This window comes from Nuphar pumila, chromosome 4 (assembly GCF_984573655.1).
Source record: "Nuphar pumila chromosome 4, dmNupPumi1.hap1.1, whole genome shotgun sequence".
NCBI classification, from domain to species: Eukaryota; Viridiplantae; Streptophyta; class Magnoliopsida; order Nymphaeales; family Nymphaeaceae; genus Nuphar; species Nuphar pumila.
In genome coordinates, this window is record NC_143252.1 from 36,092,178 (window position 1) to 36,112,444 (window position 20,267).

General features: G+C 35.6%; 1 protein-coding gene across 3 annotated transcripts in view; it reads right to left on the reverse strand.

The window, feature by feature from the left end:
* Positions 1-9,658, reverse strand: part of LOC149839990 (vacuolar protein sorting-associated protein 41 homolog) — a 76,268-nt gene extending 66,610 nt beyond the window's left edge. For all 3 annotated transcript variants that reach the window (XR_016431522.1, XM_090004306.1, XM_090004305.1), the window contains exons 1-2: positions 9,264-9,658; positions 94-363 (exon numbers count right to left, since the gene is read on the reverse strand). Coding sequence is in view for 2 of the 3 variants with exons in the window: in XM_090004306.1 (XP_089860432.1) it covers positions 94-363; positions 9,264-9,611 (618 nt within the window). In the remaining variant the exon portion in view is untranslated. The remainder of the gene's footprint in view (positions 1-93; positions 364-9,263) is intronic.
* Positions 9,659-20,267: the final 10,609 nt, after the last annotated feature.

A 20,267-nucleotide genomic window follows, 5' to 3' on the forward strand; every position in this document is an offset into this window, starting at 1 on the left:
ATAAAATATAATCTTGCAGGAGCTTTTTGTGTAACAATCTTATCAATATGAAAGAAAATTATCATTAACAAGTGGATTAGCTACAAGATGAACCTGATCACGATATCCCAGCCATCTCTTTGAGTTTAGGACAAGATGACCAGCCAAACCACCAGCAATAAATCTGCACGATGACTTTCTAGCATAATCTGGGTCTAAAGCAATAGCTTTCATGGGACGATGGTATTCGAACTTCATCCTTTCATCTGTAAACAGGCTATTTACAACAACAGAGCCATCATCTGAGCAGCTTCCAATATATTCACCTTCGGAATCAAAGCTTAGGTCATTCACACTAGCAGTATGGGCCAAAAATTCCTTGACCTGGATAAAACAGAAATGGGTTTATAATGGCATCCCAGACATGCACGTATAATAGCATTCAACAGATTGAAATGATTGAAACACTCTCAAAAGCAGTCAACTTTTTTTAAAATATATCATTACTTTTAAGGTCAAAAAGGTCATTTTCACCTTTTTTAGTGAAATTTCAAAAATGCCCTTTGTTACTTTCTAAAAAAATGTGTTTGACTATTTCTTCTTATCCCTCGAAAACAAAAGATCTAATCTATAATTACACGTTTTCAAAAAAGAACTGCATTTTAGGGCATTTTGGTTATTTCATTCAGTTGAATACTTCTAACATAATGTAAAGAGTTCAAAGTTAAATTAAGCATATGTTAAGTTGTATGTATTTATAATGATGTAATAGGTATTAGGGCATTTTGGTCATTTCAGTTGTTGTACTAGGTTGTGCCCATTAAGGGCACATTAGTACTTTTACTTTATTTTGTTCTTTTTGTCCTTTTCTGTTTTGACAGGGACTATTTGGTCAAAGACCAAATAGAGCTATTGGGTTCTTTTTGGACTAGTCTGTAAGTAAATAGAACTTCAAAAGCAACTCCAAAGACAAGCTCATAAAGGATCTCTTAATGAACACAAGAGTTCATTCAATATACTCACAAGAACCACAAAAAATACTCAAAAGAGTATATACACCAAGAAGGAAAAGAGGATAAATATATCACTCATGTGGGGAAAACCCACTCCAAAAAGAATACATAATGTATGGGGTATGGCCCCATATTTATACGTGAAAGGAAGGGGCTAGAAAGAGTTGTTCGACCCTTCAATAGCTCTATTAGAGCCGTTGGAGAGTCCAACAACTCTTACATGCTTTTGCTTTTTGACTTAGTCAAAAAGCAAAAGTCTAAAGGATGTCCAAACTTATTTGCTTTTTGCTTTTTGACTTGGTCAAAAAGCATAAGCATACACTAGTCCAAAAACAAAAAAAATAAAACTAACTAATTGTCCCAATGTAACTAAACTAGAAAACAAATAAAAGATTACAAGTGACAGGATATTTACATATGAGATTGTCTATGAGATTACAACTTTTAACACTCCCCCTCAAACTTACGGTTGAACAACCGAAAGTTTGTCCAAAAGAAAGTGAAACCGTGGAGCAGCAAGAGGTTTAGTAAAGAAGTCTGTCAGTTGATATTCAGAGGAAACATATGAAAGTTCAATGGTGCCTTGTAGAAATTCCCCACGCACGTAGTGGCAGTCCATTTCGATATGCTTTGTCCGTTCGTGAAATATCTAATTGCTGACAATGTAAATGAAACTTTTATTGTCACAACATAACCGTGATGCTTTTGTGCTCTCAACACCCATATCTTGAAGCAGTCGCCTCAACCAGACTACTTCCATGGTGGTTGTAGTCATGGCTCTGTACTCGGCTTCTATTGATGAAAGAGAAACTTTCTGTTGCTTCTTGCATCTCCATGAGATCAATGATTCTCCTAAAAACACACAAAGCCCAGTAGTTGAGTGTTTATCATTTGGATCACATCCCCAATCTGCATCAATATAAGTAGTTAGTTCTAAAGGAAGAAGCAAACAAAAAAAGTCCTCTACAAATAGAGGTTTTAAGATCTAATAATTCGCAATACTGCTCCCATATAGACAGTAGTGGGTGCATGCTGAAATTGACTTGCTGTATAAACAGCATGTGCAATATCCGGTCGAGTGATGAAAAGGTAAGACAATGCCCCAACAAGTTGTCTGTAAGGTGTTGGGTTCTCAAGTGATTCACAATCATCCATCTTCATTTTGCTATTTACGATCTCAAGAGTGTCTACATGTTTTTCATCCATGATTCTGGACCTGTTGATAATATCAAGAGCAAATTTTGATTGAGTTAGTAAATAACCTTTAGGAGAATAGACTACTTCAATTCCAAGAAAAAATCTTAAGAAACCCAAGTCACTCATTTCAAAATTAGTCTTGAGAAATTATTTGATGTTGTCAACTCCCTATTTATCACTTCCTGTGATGATCATGTCGTCAACATAAAGTAGAAGAATAATAATACCTGCATTAGATTTCTTAATGAACAAAGTAGTGTCAGTAAAACAAAATCGAAAACCAAAAGTAAGCATAACTTGACTAAATTTATCATATCAGGCCTTTGGGGCTTGTTTAAGTCCATATAAGGCCTTATGTAAACGAAGGGCTTTTCCTTGAGGAATCTTCATGCCAGGGGGTGGTTCCATGTAGACTTCTTCAGCTAAACTACCATTAAGAAACACATTCTTGACATCTATCTGAAATATATGTTATTTCTTTACAGAGGCAACAATTAAAGTTCTTACAGTGATCATTCTTGCTACTGGTGCGAAGGTCTCCTTATAGTCTATTTTATATTCTTGAGAATAGTCTTTAGCCACTAGACGAGCCTTAAATCATTCCAGGGTGTCATCACTCTTGGTTTTGACTTTGTATACCCAGCGACATCCTATAGGTTTCTTCCCTGGTGGAATATCTTGAATAGTCCACATGTTTGCCTTTTCTAAGGCGCTTAACTCTACTGACATAGCTTCAACCCATTCGGGATGTTCTTTTACAATATCATAGTTAGAAGGTTCTATGTAGGAATGTAATAGAGCGATATATGCTTGGTACTTTGGTGAAAATGACTCATAGGATACAAATTTTTTAGGCACTTTGGACATTCTCGATGATCTTCTAGTTTCCATATGATCTTGTGCTTTAGTATATTTTTCTAGAACACAAGGTTGCTCCAGATTACCCCGTCTGAAATATTGAATGCATTCTGGGTGAGACGATTCAATACTTACCACATTTTGATCTTCTTGATCAGTTTCTTCCGCATTTATCTTTGGAACTAGGTCTAGTAGAAAAGAGTATTCATCACCTTCTGTAGAGTTCTTAATTTCAAAAAAACTTTCATTTTCTAAGAAGGATACATTTTGTGACACATATAGTTTTTTAGTTTTAAGATCAAGGCATCTATAGCCTTTCTGATCGCTTGCATAACCAAGAAACACACATGGAATAGCACGAGGTGAGAGTTTGTCATTTTTGTTGGAAAAACAAAACATTTACAACTAAATACCCTTAGCCTTGAGTAATTTGGGGTTTGTTTGAAGAGTTTTTCAACACGTGAAATGTTGCTTAATAAAGATGATGGCATTCTATTAATGAGATATACTGCAGTTAGAGCGGCTTCGGCCCACAAATTTTTGGGTATTAGATGAGTAATGAGTAGGGTTTTTGTTGTTTCTATGATATGCCTATGTTTCCTTTCTGCTAGACCATTTTGTTGAGGGGTATATGGACATGATTTTTTATGTGAGATTCCATGTAATTTTAGGTAATCGTTAAATTCTTTTGATAAAAACTATCCCCCTGAATTAGTGTGAAAGATAAAGATATCATTCTTGAATTGATTCTTGACTAGTTTATGAAATATTTGGAAATGAAAAAATACTTCGAATTTATTTTTGAGAAAGTAAATCCAAGTATGCCTTGTAAAATCATCTACAAAAATGACATAATACGAAAAACCTCCTTCGGACATAACCGGTGCAGGACTCCATACATCTGAATGCACTAACTCAAAAGGTCGAGATGAAATAAATTTTTTTTCTTGAAAAAGTAATCTCTTCATTTTTTCCAAGATACATTCTTCACACTTGAATGTTTCAGAATTACAAAAGTTTTCTATATTTGGAAACAAATGAAGCTTGGATATGCTAGGATGACCAAAGTCTCCTGTGCCATATATTTAAGTTCATTTTCTGAACATTAAAACAAAAAATATTTTTGAGAATTTCCAAAAAAATCCATGTAGTATAGGTTTCCTTCTCTATGGCCCTCCCCAATCAGCTTCTTTGACTAACGATCATGCACTCGACAATCACGATAAGAGAAGGAAACGTTATATCCACGGTCACATAGTTGAGAAACAGACTGGAGATTGAGATTTAATTTAGGAATATATCTAATTTATGGAACATGAAATCCTTCTGAATTTTGAGAAACCTTTTCAAAATTCCCTATTGCTTCAATTTCTAGTGATGTTCCATGGGCAGTAAAAACATTTGAGCATTTTGATTTATGACATTCAGATAATATATCAATATTTGGAGTTATGTGGAAAGAAACACCTGAATCAAGAAGCCATAGAGTTTTACCTTGATCGGAGGTGCTCACGAAGGAGGTTGCAGCTCCCGTAGATGAAGATGCTCCTTTGAGTAGAGGTCCAAGTGCTTCTACCAATTGAGCGAGAGACATACTTCCAATGAAAGTTTCACTCGATTCTTGTGGTGGTCCGACAGATGTTGCGTTCTTCTCATGAGGCCTTTTTAATTTTGAACAGTGAGTGTTCACATGTCCAGGTTCACGGCAATAGTAGCAAATGATTTTCTTTTTCTCAAAATCATCATTTCCTCTTCTGTAGTTAGGTCTATAAGTCCTTACGAAGTTTCTAGGTTTTAAAACGGCTAGAACTCAGTCGTCATCGCTCTTAGCAATTCTACATTTTAGTCTATTCTCTTACATACTCAATTCCTCTATTGTATCTTCAATTGATGGTACTTTTCCACGATGAAGAAGAATAGACTTAGTGGATTCAAATTCCAGTCTCAATCCACTAATAAACTGAAAGAAATGTTCCGCATTGATTTGGTTTTGGCAAAGTTCAATATCATGTGGACAATGCCACTTTGGTTCAAGAAGAGCTAATTTCTCCCATAATTCTGACAAGCTATTATAATACTCCCTAATACTCTTGTCCCCTTGAACCATATTTCTTACTTTGTTTTGAAGGTTACACACATGTGCAATATCTTTAAGAGAATACATTCTCTTAAGATAGTCTCATGCTTCATTTGCATGCTCAAATTTTGCTAAACTTGAGCATTTCTTTATATCAACACTCGAAATAAGCCAAGACATGATCTTGGCATGTCTCATACGCCATTCTTTACACTTTTTCTCGTAAGTGGCTATGGCCTTAACTTTTTCTACCTCCGTAAGAGGTATTTCCCTTTTCCCTTCAACCTTTGTAAGGATTAGAGTAGGTTCCTCATCGGTATCATCTACTAATCCCCATAAACCCTTCCTCCATATAAGATGCTTCATAATTGAAACCCATGTGACATAGTTGGAATCATTTAGTTTGATGGGCTTAATGGTGACATTATCATTGTCATCCATTTTACAATTTTTGGTGAAGTAGGTAAGAGTAGAAAGAGAAAAAAAAAAAGTGAAAGGATATTGTACCACAAGAGTGAGTAAAAGAAAAATACTTCTCTAAGCTTTTTACGCTTCCACACGATCACCCCTTTCAAGGAAGATCACTTTTTTGAAAGAAACTTGTGTGCCACGCTTCCCAATGCACTGAAAAAACTTGCTTCAACCAAGCTCTGATACCATGTAAGTAAATAGAACTTCAAAAACAACTCCGAAGAGAAGCTCACAAAGGATCTCTTAATGAACACAAGAGTTCATTCAATATATTCACAAGAACCACAAAAAATACTCAAAAGAGTATATACACCAAGAAGGAAAAGAGGATAAATATATCACTCATGTGGGGAAAACCCACTCCAAAAAGAATACATAATGCATGGGGTATGGCCCCATATTTATACATGAAAGGAAGGGGCTAGAAAGAGTTGTTGGACCCTCCAATAGCTCTATTAGAGCCGTTGGAGAGTCCAACAGCTCTTACATGCTTTTGCTTTTTGACTTAGTCAAAAAGCAAAAGTCCAAAGGATGTCCAAACTTATTTGCTTTTTGCTTTTTGACTTGGTCAAAAAGCATAAGCTTACACTAGTCCAAAAACCAAAAAAATAAAACTAACTAGTTGTTCTAATGTAACTAAACTAGAAACCAAATAAAAGATTACATATGATAGGATATTTACATATGAGATTGTCTATGATATTACAACTTTTAACATAGTCAACATAGAGTTGACTAATCAATAGAGTTGTTGGAACAATCCAACAGCTATATTTGAGACTACCGCTTGTGTATAAATAGGGGTGAACCCCCCTCTTGTTCCTTAATGCTCTTCTAAAGCATTCTAACTCATTTTATGAGTATATTATGAATAAAATGTTATTTATTTTTAATCTTGCTTTTGTGCCTTCTGCTATGTAAGAAAAAAAATTACAAATTTTTAAAAATGGCACTACCTAATGGTGATTTGGTAATTTCTGCCAGTTAACAAACTAAAGGGCTTAATATTAGGTTAATCCATATATATGTAGGTAGGTTATACATGTACAAAGAATATTGCAGCGCACATTTTGGGAATATTAGCGGCTTTACTCAATCTTAGTATGCACTGTCCCAACATCTATACAAAGCATTATGTATGGCCAATATTGAAACTATGCTTTCCAGCAGTATCAGTGCTGTATTTTTTGCCTCGTTGTTGTTGGAACCATGTGGCATGGTTCATAGACTGTACCATAATTGAATGCATTCACAAAGAAACAAGGTCAACAAGATTATAACTTTCTAATGAAAGATATTGGCCCTATGGGAGGCAAAGCTAAAAGTTAAGTAATTGTTATGTCTTTCAAACCATGAGCAATGGCATATCATCTTGCAGAATAGCTTGACCAAGAAAATTCAATGTGCTACACTGAAGCAGATTGGTGAATGGTGACTGCAACAGGATATGGAAATTTAGACATCTTTCTAACAGATAACGGAATAAAAATATTAGAAAACATCAGTACTCCTGGGTGAATCCCTTCTTAACACACAAAGAAATGAAAAAGGTTAAAAGTGCCAAATAGCAAAGTATTGCATTCAGTCCGAAACATGCCATCCACTTAGGCAGGCTCTGCTATTGTGCATAAACATCAATAGAACTGGACATATGACTGGCTTAAAAGGCAAGTCTGGAGCCTTAAATGCAGCTATGGCATGCTAGGTGATTTATAAGCCCCCTGGCAAACACCTTCAGAGTTCGCCCTGATTGTGATAAAGTCCAGAGGTAAGCTGGTGAAAAGAAAAGCGAACTGCAATAATTTATTTTCTTTTTATAGTGATTGTTTTTTATACAGATGCCTAGTAGAGTGTGCAAACAATAGTAGTAAAGTATTTTAACATGTTGCCTTTCTTTGTTATGTAAGGGTTGAACCACTGTTCTTAAATTCGCCTCCTCTCAGTTCCTCCCTTCACTTTCTTAGGCATGGATAAAGAACCAAGTTACTATGATACGATACTGGAATTAACGACAGACTCTCCGTCAGATTAAGTTGAAGATACTTGTCAGGCTATGAAAGAATTTTCTTTTGGTGCCCACAAATTGGTAGAAAGCTTGAAATTCAAAAGTTCAAGAAGGTTTCCTCGTTTGTTGTCCACCAAGCCCAACTATTAACAATTTAACATGATATGGTACACAAGCAACCCCACTCATGTCATATGCATAGGTTCCTGAAATGTCAAGGACTACACCAAAAACATGATGCGCTATGTTTTATACCAAAAAAAATTTGTAGTTAGTCCAATTTTTCTTATCCCAACCACTGAAGATATTTTCTGCCATAAAAGACATGGAAGTTGACAATTAGTAAAAGCTTCTTAGTTAACAGTTATGCTCATGGTCTGGTGTAAAACAAGTGGCATCCTTCAAGTAGCCCACCTAAATCCACAACCATTGCATGTGAATAGTGGCCATGCAACTGAGTAATATAGAGTAATGGGATCCCCAAAAAACCCACCATTAGGAACGTCAACCAACAGAAAATTTTCAACCTCCAGAAACTTAGCCAACTTCCATCCAGCATCTTGTAACATCATCATAGCAAGGATAATTGTTCCTAATAGAAGTGGCACAACTCCACCAATAGATCGAAAAACCACAAAAAAATTAACAACTTAAGTGCAGTTTCGAGTTTTTCTACCATTAGAACATGTGAACCACAACCCAAACCCCGAATAATTGTTGTGCAGGCTCACAAAATTGTGTAATCACATAAGGGTTACAATATCATATCCACGCCACCGTCCGAAATAACCAAAAGCTATGCAAGTAAAAAGGCATTGCATTAATAGTCTATTAGGACGTGAGAACTCTATGAAGGATATCGTCACGATTCACGCAAACCACATACTTGCAGAGGCTTTTCAATGTTACCATTCTAATAGATAGCTGGTGAATTGGATCTGACCAGCAGATTTTATTGCTTTAGATGTAATGCCCATCAGCCACATGATAACAATTAGCAACTCCTGGAACAAATAAAACAAGCTCATGAGAACTCTGGATTGTCCATGACAGGCATCAGTGACGCAGTCTGCCAAAGCCAGAAACCCGCTCGACATCATTCGGGCAGCAGATTGGTGATACCAATGGATGCTATGATAGACACATATCTGAGCGCAATAATCAACCTTCCATCACAAAATCTACGACATAGAAGAACTCACCGAACCTTCCTCCTCTACAATACATATTCTCCTTTCGCTAGCTTGGAAAATGGCCAACTTGCATTTGAGAGCCTAGTGCATTGGATTTGCAAGTACTACAATAAAAAAGTATCCATGATCTTTTTCATTTTTTCCTTTTAATTCTACTGGGCCATGCTTCATAACCTTTAATTTTTTTATTTCTTTTAATCTAAGAATGAAAAAACATATATTTCCCTTGATAGATAGATTTTATTAGAGAACCATAAAACTTTTGATCTTTCAATATGTAGTGATCTTGAATCCGTTGAACAAGGAATTCAAGTAGAAGAACAACACTCTGACAGTCTCGTTCATAATCATCATAACAAACACTAAAAAGAAATCATCTAGAACAAGGATCGTCGAAAGAGAGTATGATTGATTGCATATGTTGAAAAACTAACTAAACAAAAGAATTAAGAAGACTCTGAAAAAAAAACCTGATTCCCTTGGAAATCCAGTATATGGACGGCGCCGTCGTGAGTTCCGAGCGCGATCATCCGCTCGGCGACGGCGATCGCAGAGGTGGCGTCGGTGGAGAGGAGAGAAGGGATGCTCCCTCCCATCCTCTGATACTTGAGCCTGGGCTCGTCTTCTTCATCCTCTTCTTCCTCGTCGCCGTTGGCCGCCAGGGGCTGCCTCTCCTCGTCGACGTCGTCCGCCTCGTCGCCCTCCTCCCTCTCGTCGTCTCCGTCTGCGCTCTCGCCAGAGTAGGGAGGGCGGAGGTCGCCGTTGGCGGTGGGTTTTCCGGCAGCCATTCCCGCCGGAGCAGCGATCGGGGTTAGCATTTTGCGCGGGGAACGAAAAGGGCAGTGTTATAATTCGATCACGGTCCGGTCTGTTGCTTTGCCAGGCTCCTTTTTCTCCGCTCTATTATTAGCTTTCAATATTTCACGATCGCCCCTCCCTGTTTTTCTGTTTTTCAAATGCCCTGCTTTCGTTTTGAAAAACTATTGATGACCTATTCCGTACTTTTTTTTCTCCTTTCTTTTTTTTTTATGAGAAAAAATTCAATACTCAGGCTGTATCGGCCGATACGTATCGTATCGTTGTAAAGTCAATACGATACTGACCTAAATCGGCTATTTTTTAATAAATGTAAAAAATAACTTTAAATTAATTTTTTTAATATTATTTTAATGGTTTTACCATGTGTCAGTCCTGATTGATACATAATATTTTTAATTATTTTTTGGTTGATTCAGAATGATACACTTGAGTATGGGCTGACATACTGAATCGTTGGCCAAACAATACAGGTCCGATTCCTACACTGACAACATTCCAAACACAAAAAAAATCTCTAAAATGGGTAGCAATTTTCTGTATAAAACGTGAACACATGAAATCACTACCCATGTTAGTGATTTTCTTAGTAAAACACAAAACACAGTAAGTCACTATGGGCATAGCCATTTTCTGTGTTTTGTGTGGTACTCAAACCTAGGGGTGGCAAAACCTGACACCACCCGTCAACCCGCCTCTTAGGCGGGTTTGGGTTGGGCTTAAACTAACCTGTTTAATAAACGGGTTGACCCGCCTAACCCGTTTATTAAACAGGTCAGGTTCGTATTAGGGGTATGCCAACCCGGCTGACCCAACCCGTTTAACAAACGGGTTAGGCAGGCGGGTCAACCCGCCAACCTGACCCAACCCGTTTATTAAACAGGTTGGCGGGTAGTGTCGGTTACCCGTTTAATAAACGGGTTCGGGTTGAGGTATGCTGACCCGCCAACCCGACCTGATTGCCACCCCTAATCAAACCCGATCACTTGATCTGCTTTCCATCTTTTTTGCCTCAAATTCCGAAAATAGGACTCACGTTTCTAGATTTTTTATATACGTTTCTCGAATTTTTATATGAGTTTCTGTGCCAAATAAGAACTTTTATTTTTTTTATTAGTTCAAGGTAAATCATAAGTCAAATTATAATAATAACCTACATAATCAACTACTCAAAATGTTTGCCCTTTTTATTTTTTGTAAAGATGAATAAGTATATTTTCAATTTCAGAGGGCAACAGAGGAAACCAACGAAAAAAACTAGTTTTTAAAAATGATGGATGTTGGCATGAGATCCCATTTGACAGTATTCAGAAAAACTGTATCACATATCAAGAATTTCAAAAAAAAAAAGGTGGCATTTATTAGAATTAACATAAAGTGTAGGCCTCTAAATGATTTTTTTTTCTTTTTCTCGTAAGAAAGGGAGAGGCCATAGAGATGATCTCATTTGTCCAACCGACGTGGTGGTCATTTTTGTTTTTAAAAGTCTACCTGTGTCACAAAGATATGACACGTGATCCGGGTTCGACACGCGAGATTGATTTTTTTTCATAAAAATAGGATAGGATGATACGATTTTTTTTAATTTTTAAACAATAAACACTAAAAACTGTTTTTTTTAATAAAAATACATTTTAGTGAAATAATATTACAAGCATTGCAATATTATTTAAAAAGATCAAAACAATGATTGTACATGTCAGTGACCATACCAGTGTCTTCGAGCGTTTGTTGGCTCTTGTTATAATGAACACACACCCAAAATGACTTGTCCATGTGATTAGAGATACAAATGGGTCGGGTTTCGGATCCCAAAATACATTGAGGAGTCGGGTCGGTTAGAATTCAAGACAACCAAATTTTGCAAATTTCTCTTCCCGAATCCAATCCAAAAGGCGAGGTAGGAAGAAAGTTGCAGAGCACAAAAACAACAAGGACTTGGATAAAAACATAATTGTTTTCTTCATACTAATGAAGCATCATAGAGAGTTCAGAGAGCATGACTAATAGTTAATCACCAATAACCAAAGCAAGACAAAACAATAAAAAATTTAATACCATACCATATTTTATAGAGTTTTATAAACAACAAAAGAAAAAGAAGAGATGACACTAGAAAATTAATAGTGGCATAATATCATATTAAAATCTGAAAAAAATGATACATGCACATTTGTGGGTTAAGAGGTGACATATGAGAGAAATAGAGCAAGCTATAAATTTTTCTTGTGAAGACGGTTAATACCTTACTACTATTCTGACAATGTTGAACACATCCATAAGGTCAGATTTAGTCAAAATAACCTCCCCTCACTAGAACCGACAAAAAAAATAGATAAAAGATTGTTAATACCCCAATGAAGTTTTAACCATTGTGACTACATGTATGGGCCAAACTAAATGTGCATTGTAAGCTCCTCTCATTGTCTTGAAAATTTCATAGTCAAAAGTTGAAACACCAAGCAAATAAAATTATCATTTCATACTTTCCGATATGATAAAGAAACAATCATTGCGCATTTAACTAGTAATTTCTGTCAAAAAAAATTAGAGACTATAAAACCCAAGTCCAACAAGGAAATGAGGAAAAACTTGCATTTAACTAGTAACTTCTTCTCTATGTTTCCTCTAGCACATAACTAAATATTGTTTTTTTCTAATACAAGGAAATGAAGAAAAACTTGCATTATGCACACTTTACAAAAGGCCTATGTTTGCCTAAGAAACTGAATGCATCTTAGTTATTTTGAAGTTAGAATATCAACATTAGACCCCCAAACTGCAAATTGGACAGTGACTTTTTTTGTCATAATCTAGTGTTAATGTTATTAAAAATTCAGTCAAGCCAAGAGTTCAAAAAACCTATTATGATAAAATCTATCTTACCTAGACACTTCTAGGTTAAAATAGGGTGTCAACAATGAATGATGGTTAGCAACTGAATATAACTTTTCGTTAGGAGCATATTGTCAAAGTCAAAGCAAAAGCTGAGACATGCATTATCTTCACACCTGTTTAGGAGGGAACTAGCAACATCATCATCATCATTGCATGGTAAAAGGACTAACTCTTATGAAATCATCATATACATGATTTCATAATTTCATAAGGACTCACACGAATATGTAAAAAGTCAAAAAATTATTAGTCGATTCAATAGTTTTTCTACCCTTTTCTCTGTGTGCATAAACATAGTTATTGCTAAAAGGAAAAAAGAAAAACACTGATCAGCCCTAGCTGATGCATAGTTCAATCCTAAAGTTTGTAAAGGAAACAGTCAATCTCGATCCAGACAAGGGCGGAGCCACGTTATAAGGAGGTTTTGCAATCAATATTTGGTATCTTTGAATCACAAATAACAAACAGAGACATCAAATTGTATCCAACGATACATGTTTGAAAATGACCAAGTCTGTTAATTGACTCACTATCCTGCCAAAAGCAGAGTTTTCGGTTTGAATGCTTTCGCAACAAGATGGAATATCATCTATTCCATGATTTTCAACTCTTGCTTCATGGTTTGCTTTAGATGCAATATCATTCTACATTTGTCTATAAAAACTTTAGTGACATCATTTCTTCTGATTTCTCAACATGTAATCCATTATCCGCAGATACAAGTGAAGCTATAATCTAAAAACATCAAGAAATGCATTAATAAAAGTGCAGCTACCTAGAAGCATTAATTAATGCAGACATAACCTAAATAGAGAATCATGGGCAAGAGCAAATAACCTCAATTTCCCTGTGTGAAGAACGTTCAAGGGCATCTTACATGATAACATCAAGGGCAATGTTCTTGCGGTAGGAGGCCTGGATAACAGTAAGAGATAAATAATTATAAAATAAATTCCTTATTAAGGGATACTATGTGTTTGAATATGAGACCTTTGTGCATGTGATGTGAATGCCTTTTACTAGCAAGTGCAGAGCCCTTGTAGGGGAGAACATCAAACATATTTAACATCTAACAGATACCTTTTACAATTGGCCTCATCTATTGTTCATATTTTGAAAATCATTCATAATTGATTCATCTCTAATGGTGTCAATATGTCATTCATGATGTAGGTAACCAAAACATCATTTACCCATTCATCCCCCATTCAAGTACGCAAGCGAGTCTTCATAATATTCATAGCTGAAAATACCCTCTCAACACTTGTCGTCACAACTGGTAGAGTCAAAGCTAATTTGATAATCAAATAAACTATAGAAAATACATTATGCTTTTTTATCTTTTCCATTATTTCTACAAGTTGAAAACTCTATATTGCATCTCACATCAATGATATATGTTTGTAATTGATTACTAAGCATTAATAAATCAAATGTAAAGAAGTCCCTAGGATAAAATTTAGCAAGACTTATCAACTTGTCTCTGTCAAACTTAGAAAATGAATTCCTTGGACTTAAACATGCCACATAAAGAAGTATCTTTGTATTTGCTTATGTAAACCGGTTGTTCAACTCTTGAAGTTGCATATTGATAATGGTATAAAACAATTCAATATGATATGATGCAATACTATAATATCTACAGCCCTTCGTATTGATCATTTTTGTGGTTTATATAAAATATAACAATACAAGCAAAATGCAACATCTTTGAATTTGTTATACTCTAACCAATCTTTATACTCATAAAACCAAGCATTGTTAAACTATCGCAATTTATCCTTCATCCTCTTTTGTGAAAAGTTGTGCTTACGAGGTTTACACAGACCCCTATGAATATACTCGCTATGAACATTATCTTGATCATCAAGATGATAATTAGAAATAGGAATATGAATCCCTGGATGTGTAAGTAATTTTGCTAGATTAATTTTTGTTCTACTTTGTATCTCACATGATTTTCCTTCATCAGATCTTATGTCTTATTTAATTAAAGAAGATTGATGAGAAATATGCTATTTTATAACGAATTTATCCATCCATTAGTGGAGTGTATTCAGTGCCCACCCTAACCTAAACTCGATCAGGTTAGGGTGGGCACTACCACATGCCTTCCTGCCCTCAGGGTGGGCACTGTAGCGAGTCAGGCTGGACACTGCCCACCCTGACCCATACCCCCTTGGGGGGGTTTAGTGGGTCAGGGTGGGCACATGCCCACCCTACTCCTAAGGTGGCTTGCATTTGGGATGACAGTTGGGAATGGCGATGGAGGGATTCATGAAATCTTAATCATCTTCATTGATTGCAATTCCATTTTGAGAGAATAAATGGCTACCAAAGTGGCATTGGGAGGGGAGATGTCATTATAAAATAGTGAATTTCAGCAACATCCTCGTGAGGACGGTTGCCAAATCTGCCATTTTCATCACCGCTCCCAACAACAACTTCCAAACATAGCCTAAAATAAGGTGTTGCAAAAATGTGGTATTGAGGTTAGAGTTGCCAAAAGCATCACATTGTCAACTCTCATTTGAGGAGTGAAAGACAACCTGAAAGCACTTAAAGACATCTTCCATTATAATCAATTGTCTTGACCATAGTTACCAAAAGTGTCTCCCAAATGGGGGGGGTTTCCTATAATTGTGTCCCTGAAGCAAAAAATATCATATTTCTCCCAAAAAGGAGAAGTATTAGGGGAACTTGCTTCTCATTTGAGGAAAACACCCTTCTCACTCGCTTCCCTCATATATTTTTTGTTTTCCACTCATTTCCTTTTTGCTTCTCATTTGAGAGAAACACCCTTCTTACTCACATCATTTTCATTTTCCAATCTGGTGGAGCTGACTAACCCGGGTCCATTGGATCATTTTGGATCTATATATTTCTAGTTTGAATTTTCATTATTTGGAACTTTGTAATGGATCATTGTGTCTGATCCATATCTATAGATAAGCTTGCTTTGTTTAGAAGTTATGAAAATAGATAGTTTTGTGTTGATTGTAATTAGGAAACTCTCATCTATAAAAGAATGAGAAAACTAAGAATCTAGGGAGAGATGAGTTTGATATGAAATCAATTAATTTCTAATTTTTCCTTTGATTTTTTGTTATTTCTTAATTTTTATTTATTTTCTTTGCAATTCCCTTTATTTTTTGCTTTTCTAGTTAATTCTTAGTTTTGAGTAGCTTTTGTGAACTTGATAGAGCCGAATAATGGAAGAGAATTGTATATCTTTTCATATCAGAAAAGGATATAAGCCAAACTATGTATGTGGTTTCCCTGATAACGTGGGATTACTGAATAACAAGAAATGAAATACAAGAGATATACAAAGAAAATTAAAATTGTCCAAATATACACACATCCAATGGATAATCTTTATCCTCACACATGATCCAAATCTCAACACTCCCCCTCAAACTGGAGAGTGGAGATTCAAAATTTTCAGTTTATTTACCAAGAGCATAAATTGTTCTTTTCCCAAGGCCATTGTAAAGAGGTCAACAACTTGATCTTTTGACTAAACATAGGTAGTTCTAATGACGCCATTGGTGAACTTCTCTTGAACTGGATGACAATCAATGTCAATATGTTTTGTTCTTTCATGAAACACCAGATTTGCTACGATATGGATTGCCACCTGTTTGTCACACATTAAATCCGTAGAATAGGTCACTTCAACTTGAATGTCTTTGAAGAGAAACTTTAACATAGTTATTTCATAAATGGCATCAACCATGGCACAATATTTTACTTCTGCAGACAGGCTAGAAACAATATCTCATTACTGACTTTTGAGACTCTAGACATCCCACCCAATCTAAATCACAATAGGCTTTCATGTGCAATTCAGACAAGGCTGAAAGGAGAATACCTTGACCAGGAATCTTCTTAAAATAGTGTATCACTCGTCAAGCTGCCTCAAAATGAGTTTTCCTTGGGGTCTGCATGAATCTACTTAAAATATGAACAACATAGATGATCTCTGGATGAGCAATAGTAAGATAAATTAGACGTCCAACTAGTCTACAATATGTAGATGGATCTCCTAGCTCCTCTCCATTAGTAGTGTTAATGACAACTTTTGATCCATTAAAAATTCAACTGAAATAGCTCTCAACATTCCCGATTCATTTAAAATATCCAAGGCTTACTTTCTTTGGGTCAGGCATATTCCAGCTTTGGATCTAGAGACTTTTATACCTAGAAAATATTTTAGTAGGCCAAGATACTTTATACAAAACTCTTTGCTTAGATATTTTTTCAACTCAACAATAGTAGCATCATCATTCTCAACTATTACCAAATCATCCACATATACTAAAATAACAACAAAAACATTATTCTTGGAATATGTGAATAATGAGTAGTCAGCCTTGGATTGAGCAAAACCATATAAGATCAATATAGACAAAAATTTTGAAAACCAATTTCTAGGGGCTTGTTTGAATCTATACAAAAATTTGTTAAAGTTTTCATTCCATATTCTACCCTTATAGACGGAAATTTGGAAAACCAATTTTTGGGGGCTTGTTTGAATCTATAAAAAAATTTGTTAAAGTTTTCATGCCATATTCTCCCCCTGTTGGCAAAAATTTTGAAAACCAATTTTGGGGGCTTGTTTGAATCTATAAAAAAATTTGTTAAAGTTTTCATGCCATATTCTTCCCCTGTGTGACAATCCGAAGAGGCATATCCATATAAACATCCTCATCAAAATCTCCATGCAAAAATGCATTGTGAATGTTCATTTGATGTAGGGTCCAATTTTGCATGGCAGCTATGGCAAGAAGGCATATGACAGAGACACGTTTGGTCACAGGAGCGAAGGCTTCATGGTAGTCGAACCCTTTCTGTTGTGAATGACCCTTTGCCACCAATCTGACCTTGTATCGTTCGATGGATCCATCAAATTTATACTTCACCTTGTATATTCATTTATACTTTATAGGTTTTACCCCGTCAGGAAGGAAAGTAACATACCAAGTATTGTTCTCTTCCAAAGCTTGAATTTTTGCACTCATGGCATCACACCAGCAAGTATCTTAAACAACTTGTTGGAACAACTGGGGTTTATCTATAGAAGAAATGACTAACAAGAATTTTTGATGAGATGAAGAGAATTTATTGAAAGAGGTACAATTGACTAATGGAAATCGTGTACCTCTTGGTTCCTTGCTTGAAGAGATGGGAGAAGTCGGTTTGGATTTAGCAACTGTATAGTAGAAATCTCTCAACATAATATAGGGTCTTTTTTCACAAATGGATCTTCTGAGATTATTTTCATCAGTTGGTGATTTAGACAGAGTAGGCTCGACAGTATTTTCAGGATGATCATTTGCATGATTGGGTGATGAGTTGGAATGGTTGATAGGCTCTGTCTCAGTAAGTGATTCATCTATAGACAAAGGGGTTGACAACACCACAATATTGTCACCCTCGTTTATCGTATGAAAAAGAAAAACAAACTCATGAAAAATGACATCACGACTCGTAAAAACACCCATGAGATTCTAAATCATATACTTTATATGCTTTTTATCCAAATAAATAACCAACAAATATACACCTCTTAGCTCTTGAATCAAATTTAGATTTATTTTGATCAGTGTTAGTGGCATAACACATACATCCAAAACTTCGAGATGCTTATATGTTGGTTTCCTATTGAACAAAATCTCATACGGTGTTTTTTCTCCAAATCGAGGAGTGGGAGTCCGATTTATCAAGTACACAATGGTCAAAACACAATTCCCCCAAAATTTAAATGACAGGATGGCTCGAAACATTAGAGATCGTGCTACTTCTAGCAGATGTCTATGTTTTTGTTCAACCACATCATTTTTTTGAGGTGTGTACACACAATTGTGTTGGTGATGCACTCCATTATTTCAAAGAAACATTGAATTTCATGAGAGAAAAATTGAGATTCATTATCAGTTTTAATGAATTAACCTGATGTTGAAACTGATTTTGAACCATATGAAAAAAATTTGAATAAGATGTTTGGCCTCACTTTTATGATGCACCAAATACACCCAAACACATTGAGAAAAATCATCAACCACAATAAGAAAATAATGAGTCCCACTCAAGGAACTTTGAGAGTAGGGTCCCCAAATATCAACATGAACTAATTAAAAAATATTTAGAACCGAAAGACAATCTAGTTTGTTTAGTACGATTATACACATCACAATGACATAATTTTTTAGCAAAAGTTTTAGTCATATTGCATAAAAAGTTCCATAGGCCAAGACATTGGTGCCAAATGCTAGAACGGTCCATGGGAGAAGTCAAAGTGGCAGCAATAGGTTGAAAAACGTCTAGCATGCACAGCCCATCTCGCTCATCATCTACTCCAATCTTCATCTTCGATGCAAGGTCCTGAATAACACGAGTCAGAAAAGAAAGTAACGGAACAATGAGAGAGAATCATATATCTTTTCATATCAGAAAAGGATACAAGCCAGACTATACATGTGGTTTCCCTGATAACGTGGGATTACCGAATAACAAGAAAAGAAATAGAAGAGATATACAAAGAACATGAAAACTTTCCAAATGTACACACATCTAATGAATAATCCTTATCCTCACACGTGATCCAAATCTCAACGGCTTTCCTCATAAATCCAATCTCGGGTTTACATTCGGTCCTCTTGCCAACATATGGGAAAAACAGACTTACATTCTTCCCTTGAAAGATGTCATATCTTCCAAACATGGAAAATGTTTTCTTTCCTTGAAAGAATATTTGTACACATGCCTGCATGCAGATGCCCCCTTTAAGTAATCTTGGCTGTATGTACACCACTTTTATGACAGATCCGCAAGGAACACAGAAAAGTAGGGTTAGAAATTGTATATGAAGAAACTATTTCTATACATGGAAAGTATTCAACTGTCTACCAAAAGTTACTGTAAGATGTGTCATTGTAAAAGCAAAGTTAAATATAAATCTCTGTAATGAAATCACAAACAAAATACACTCACATAGCTCACAAATGCAAAACACTAGCCACCAATGTGAGCAAATACAAGACCACTAGCGCGCACTCACATAGCTCACAATATTACCAAAAAGAACACAAACAATATATAAATAATATTATATTTACTATAAAATGCTTAAGAAAAATACTACAAAATATATGAGAGAGATCCCATATATATAGAGAACAAGAAGAGCAAGAGGGCTAGTCCAACTAGCCTCCCAACGGCCAGAAGGGATTCAAAAAATAAAAAATAAAAGTATAAAAATGCCCGTAATGGGCATGACCTATTACAAAAAGGTAAAAAGACAAAAATGCCCCTAATGGGCAAGATCTATTAGAAATACAAAATAAACAAAATGCATAGGAATCCTAAGAATATATATATATATAAAATTTAACAATCTCAAGTAAAAATTGTTGATTCAGATTCATTGGAAGCATATGATGTATATGTTAGCACTTAAAGAATTTGGAAAATCACCTAAAGAAAAGTACCATTTGCCTACATTCCTCCTACATTCTACTGGTATGGACATTTAATCTATTAAGGGGCCTTTATGAGGGAGATGAATTATTTTTATCTGCAGTTTGCATTTCATGTTCTTTTAAACAATAAATGCCCTTTTCATGCTTTTCTTCAGAGTACCGTCATATTGACCTGTGGGAATCTGACATTAGATTGAGAATGCGATGAGCCTCCCTTCGAACTATTGTGAACCTTCCCAACCCCCAACCTCCTCACTCTCACCCCTGAATCACAAT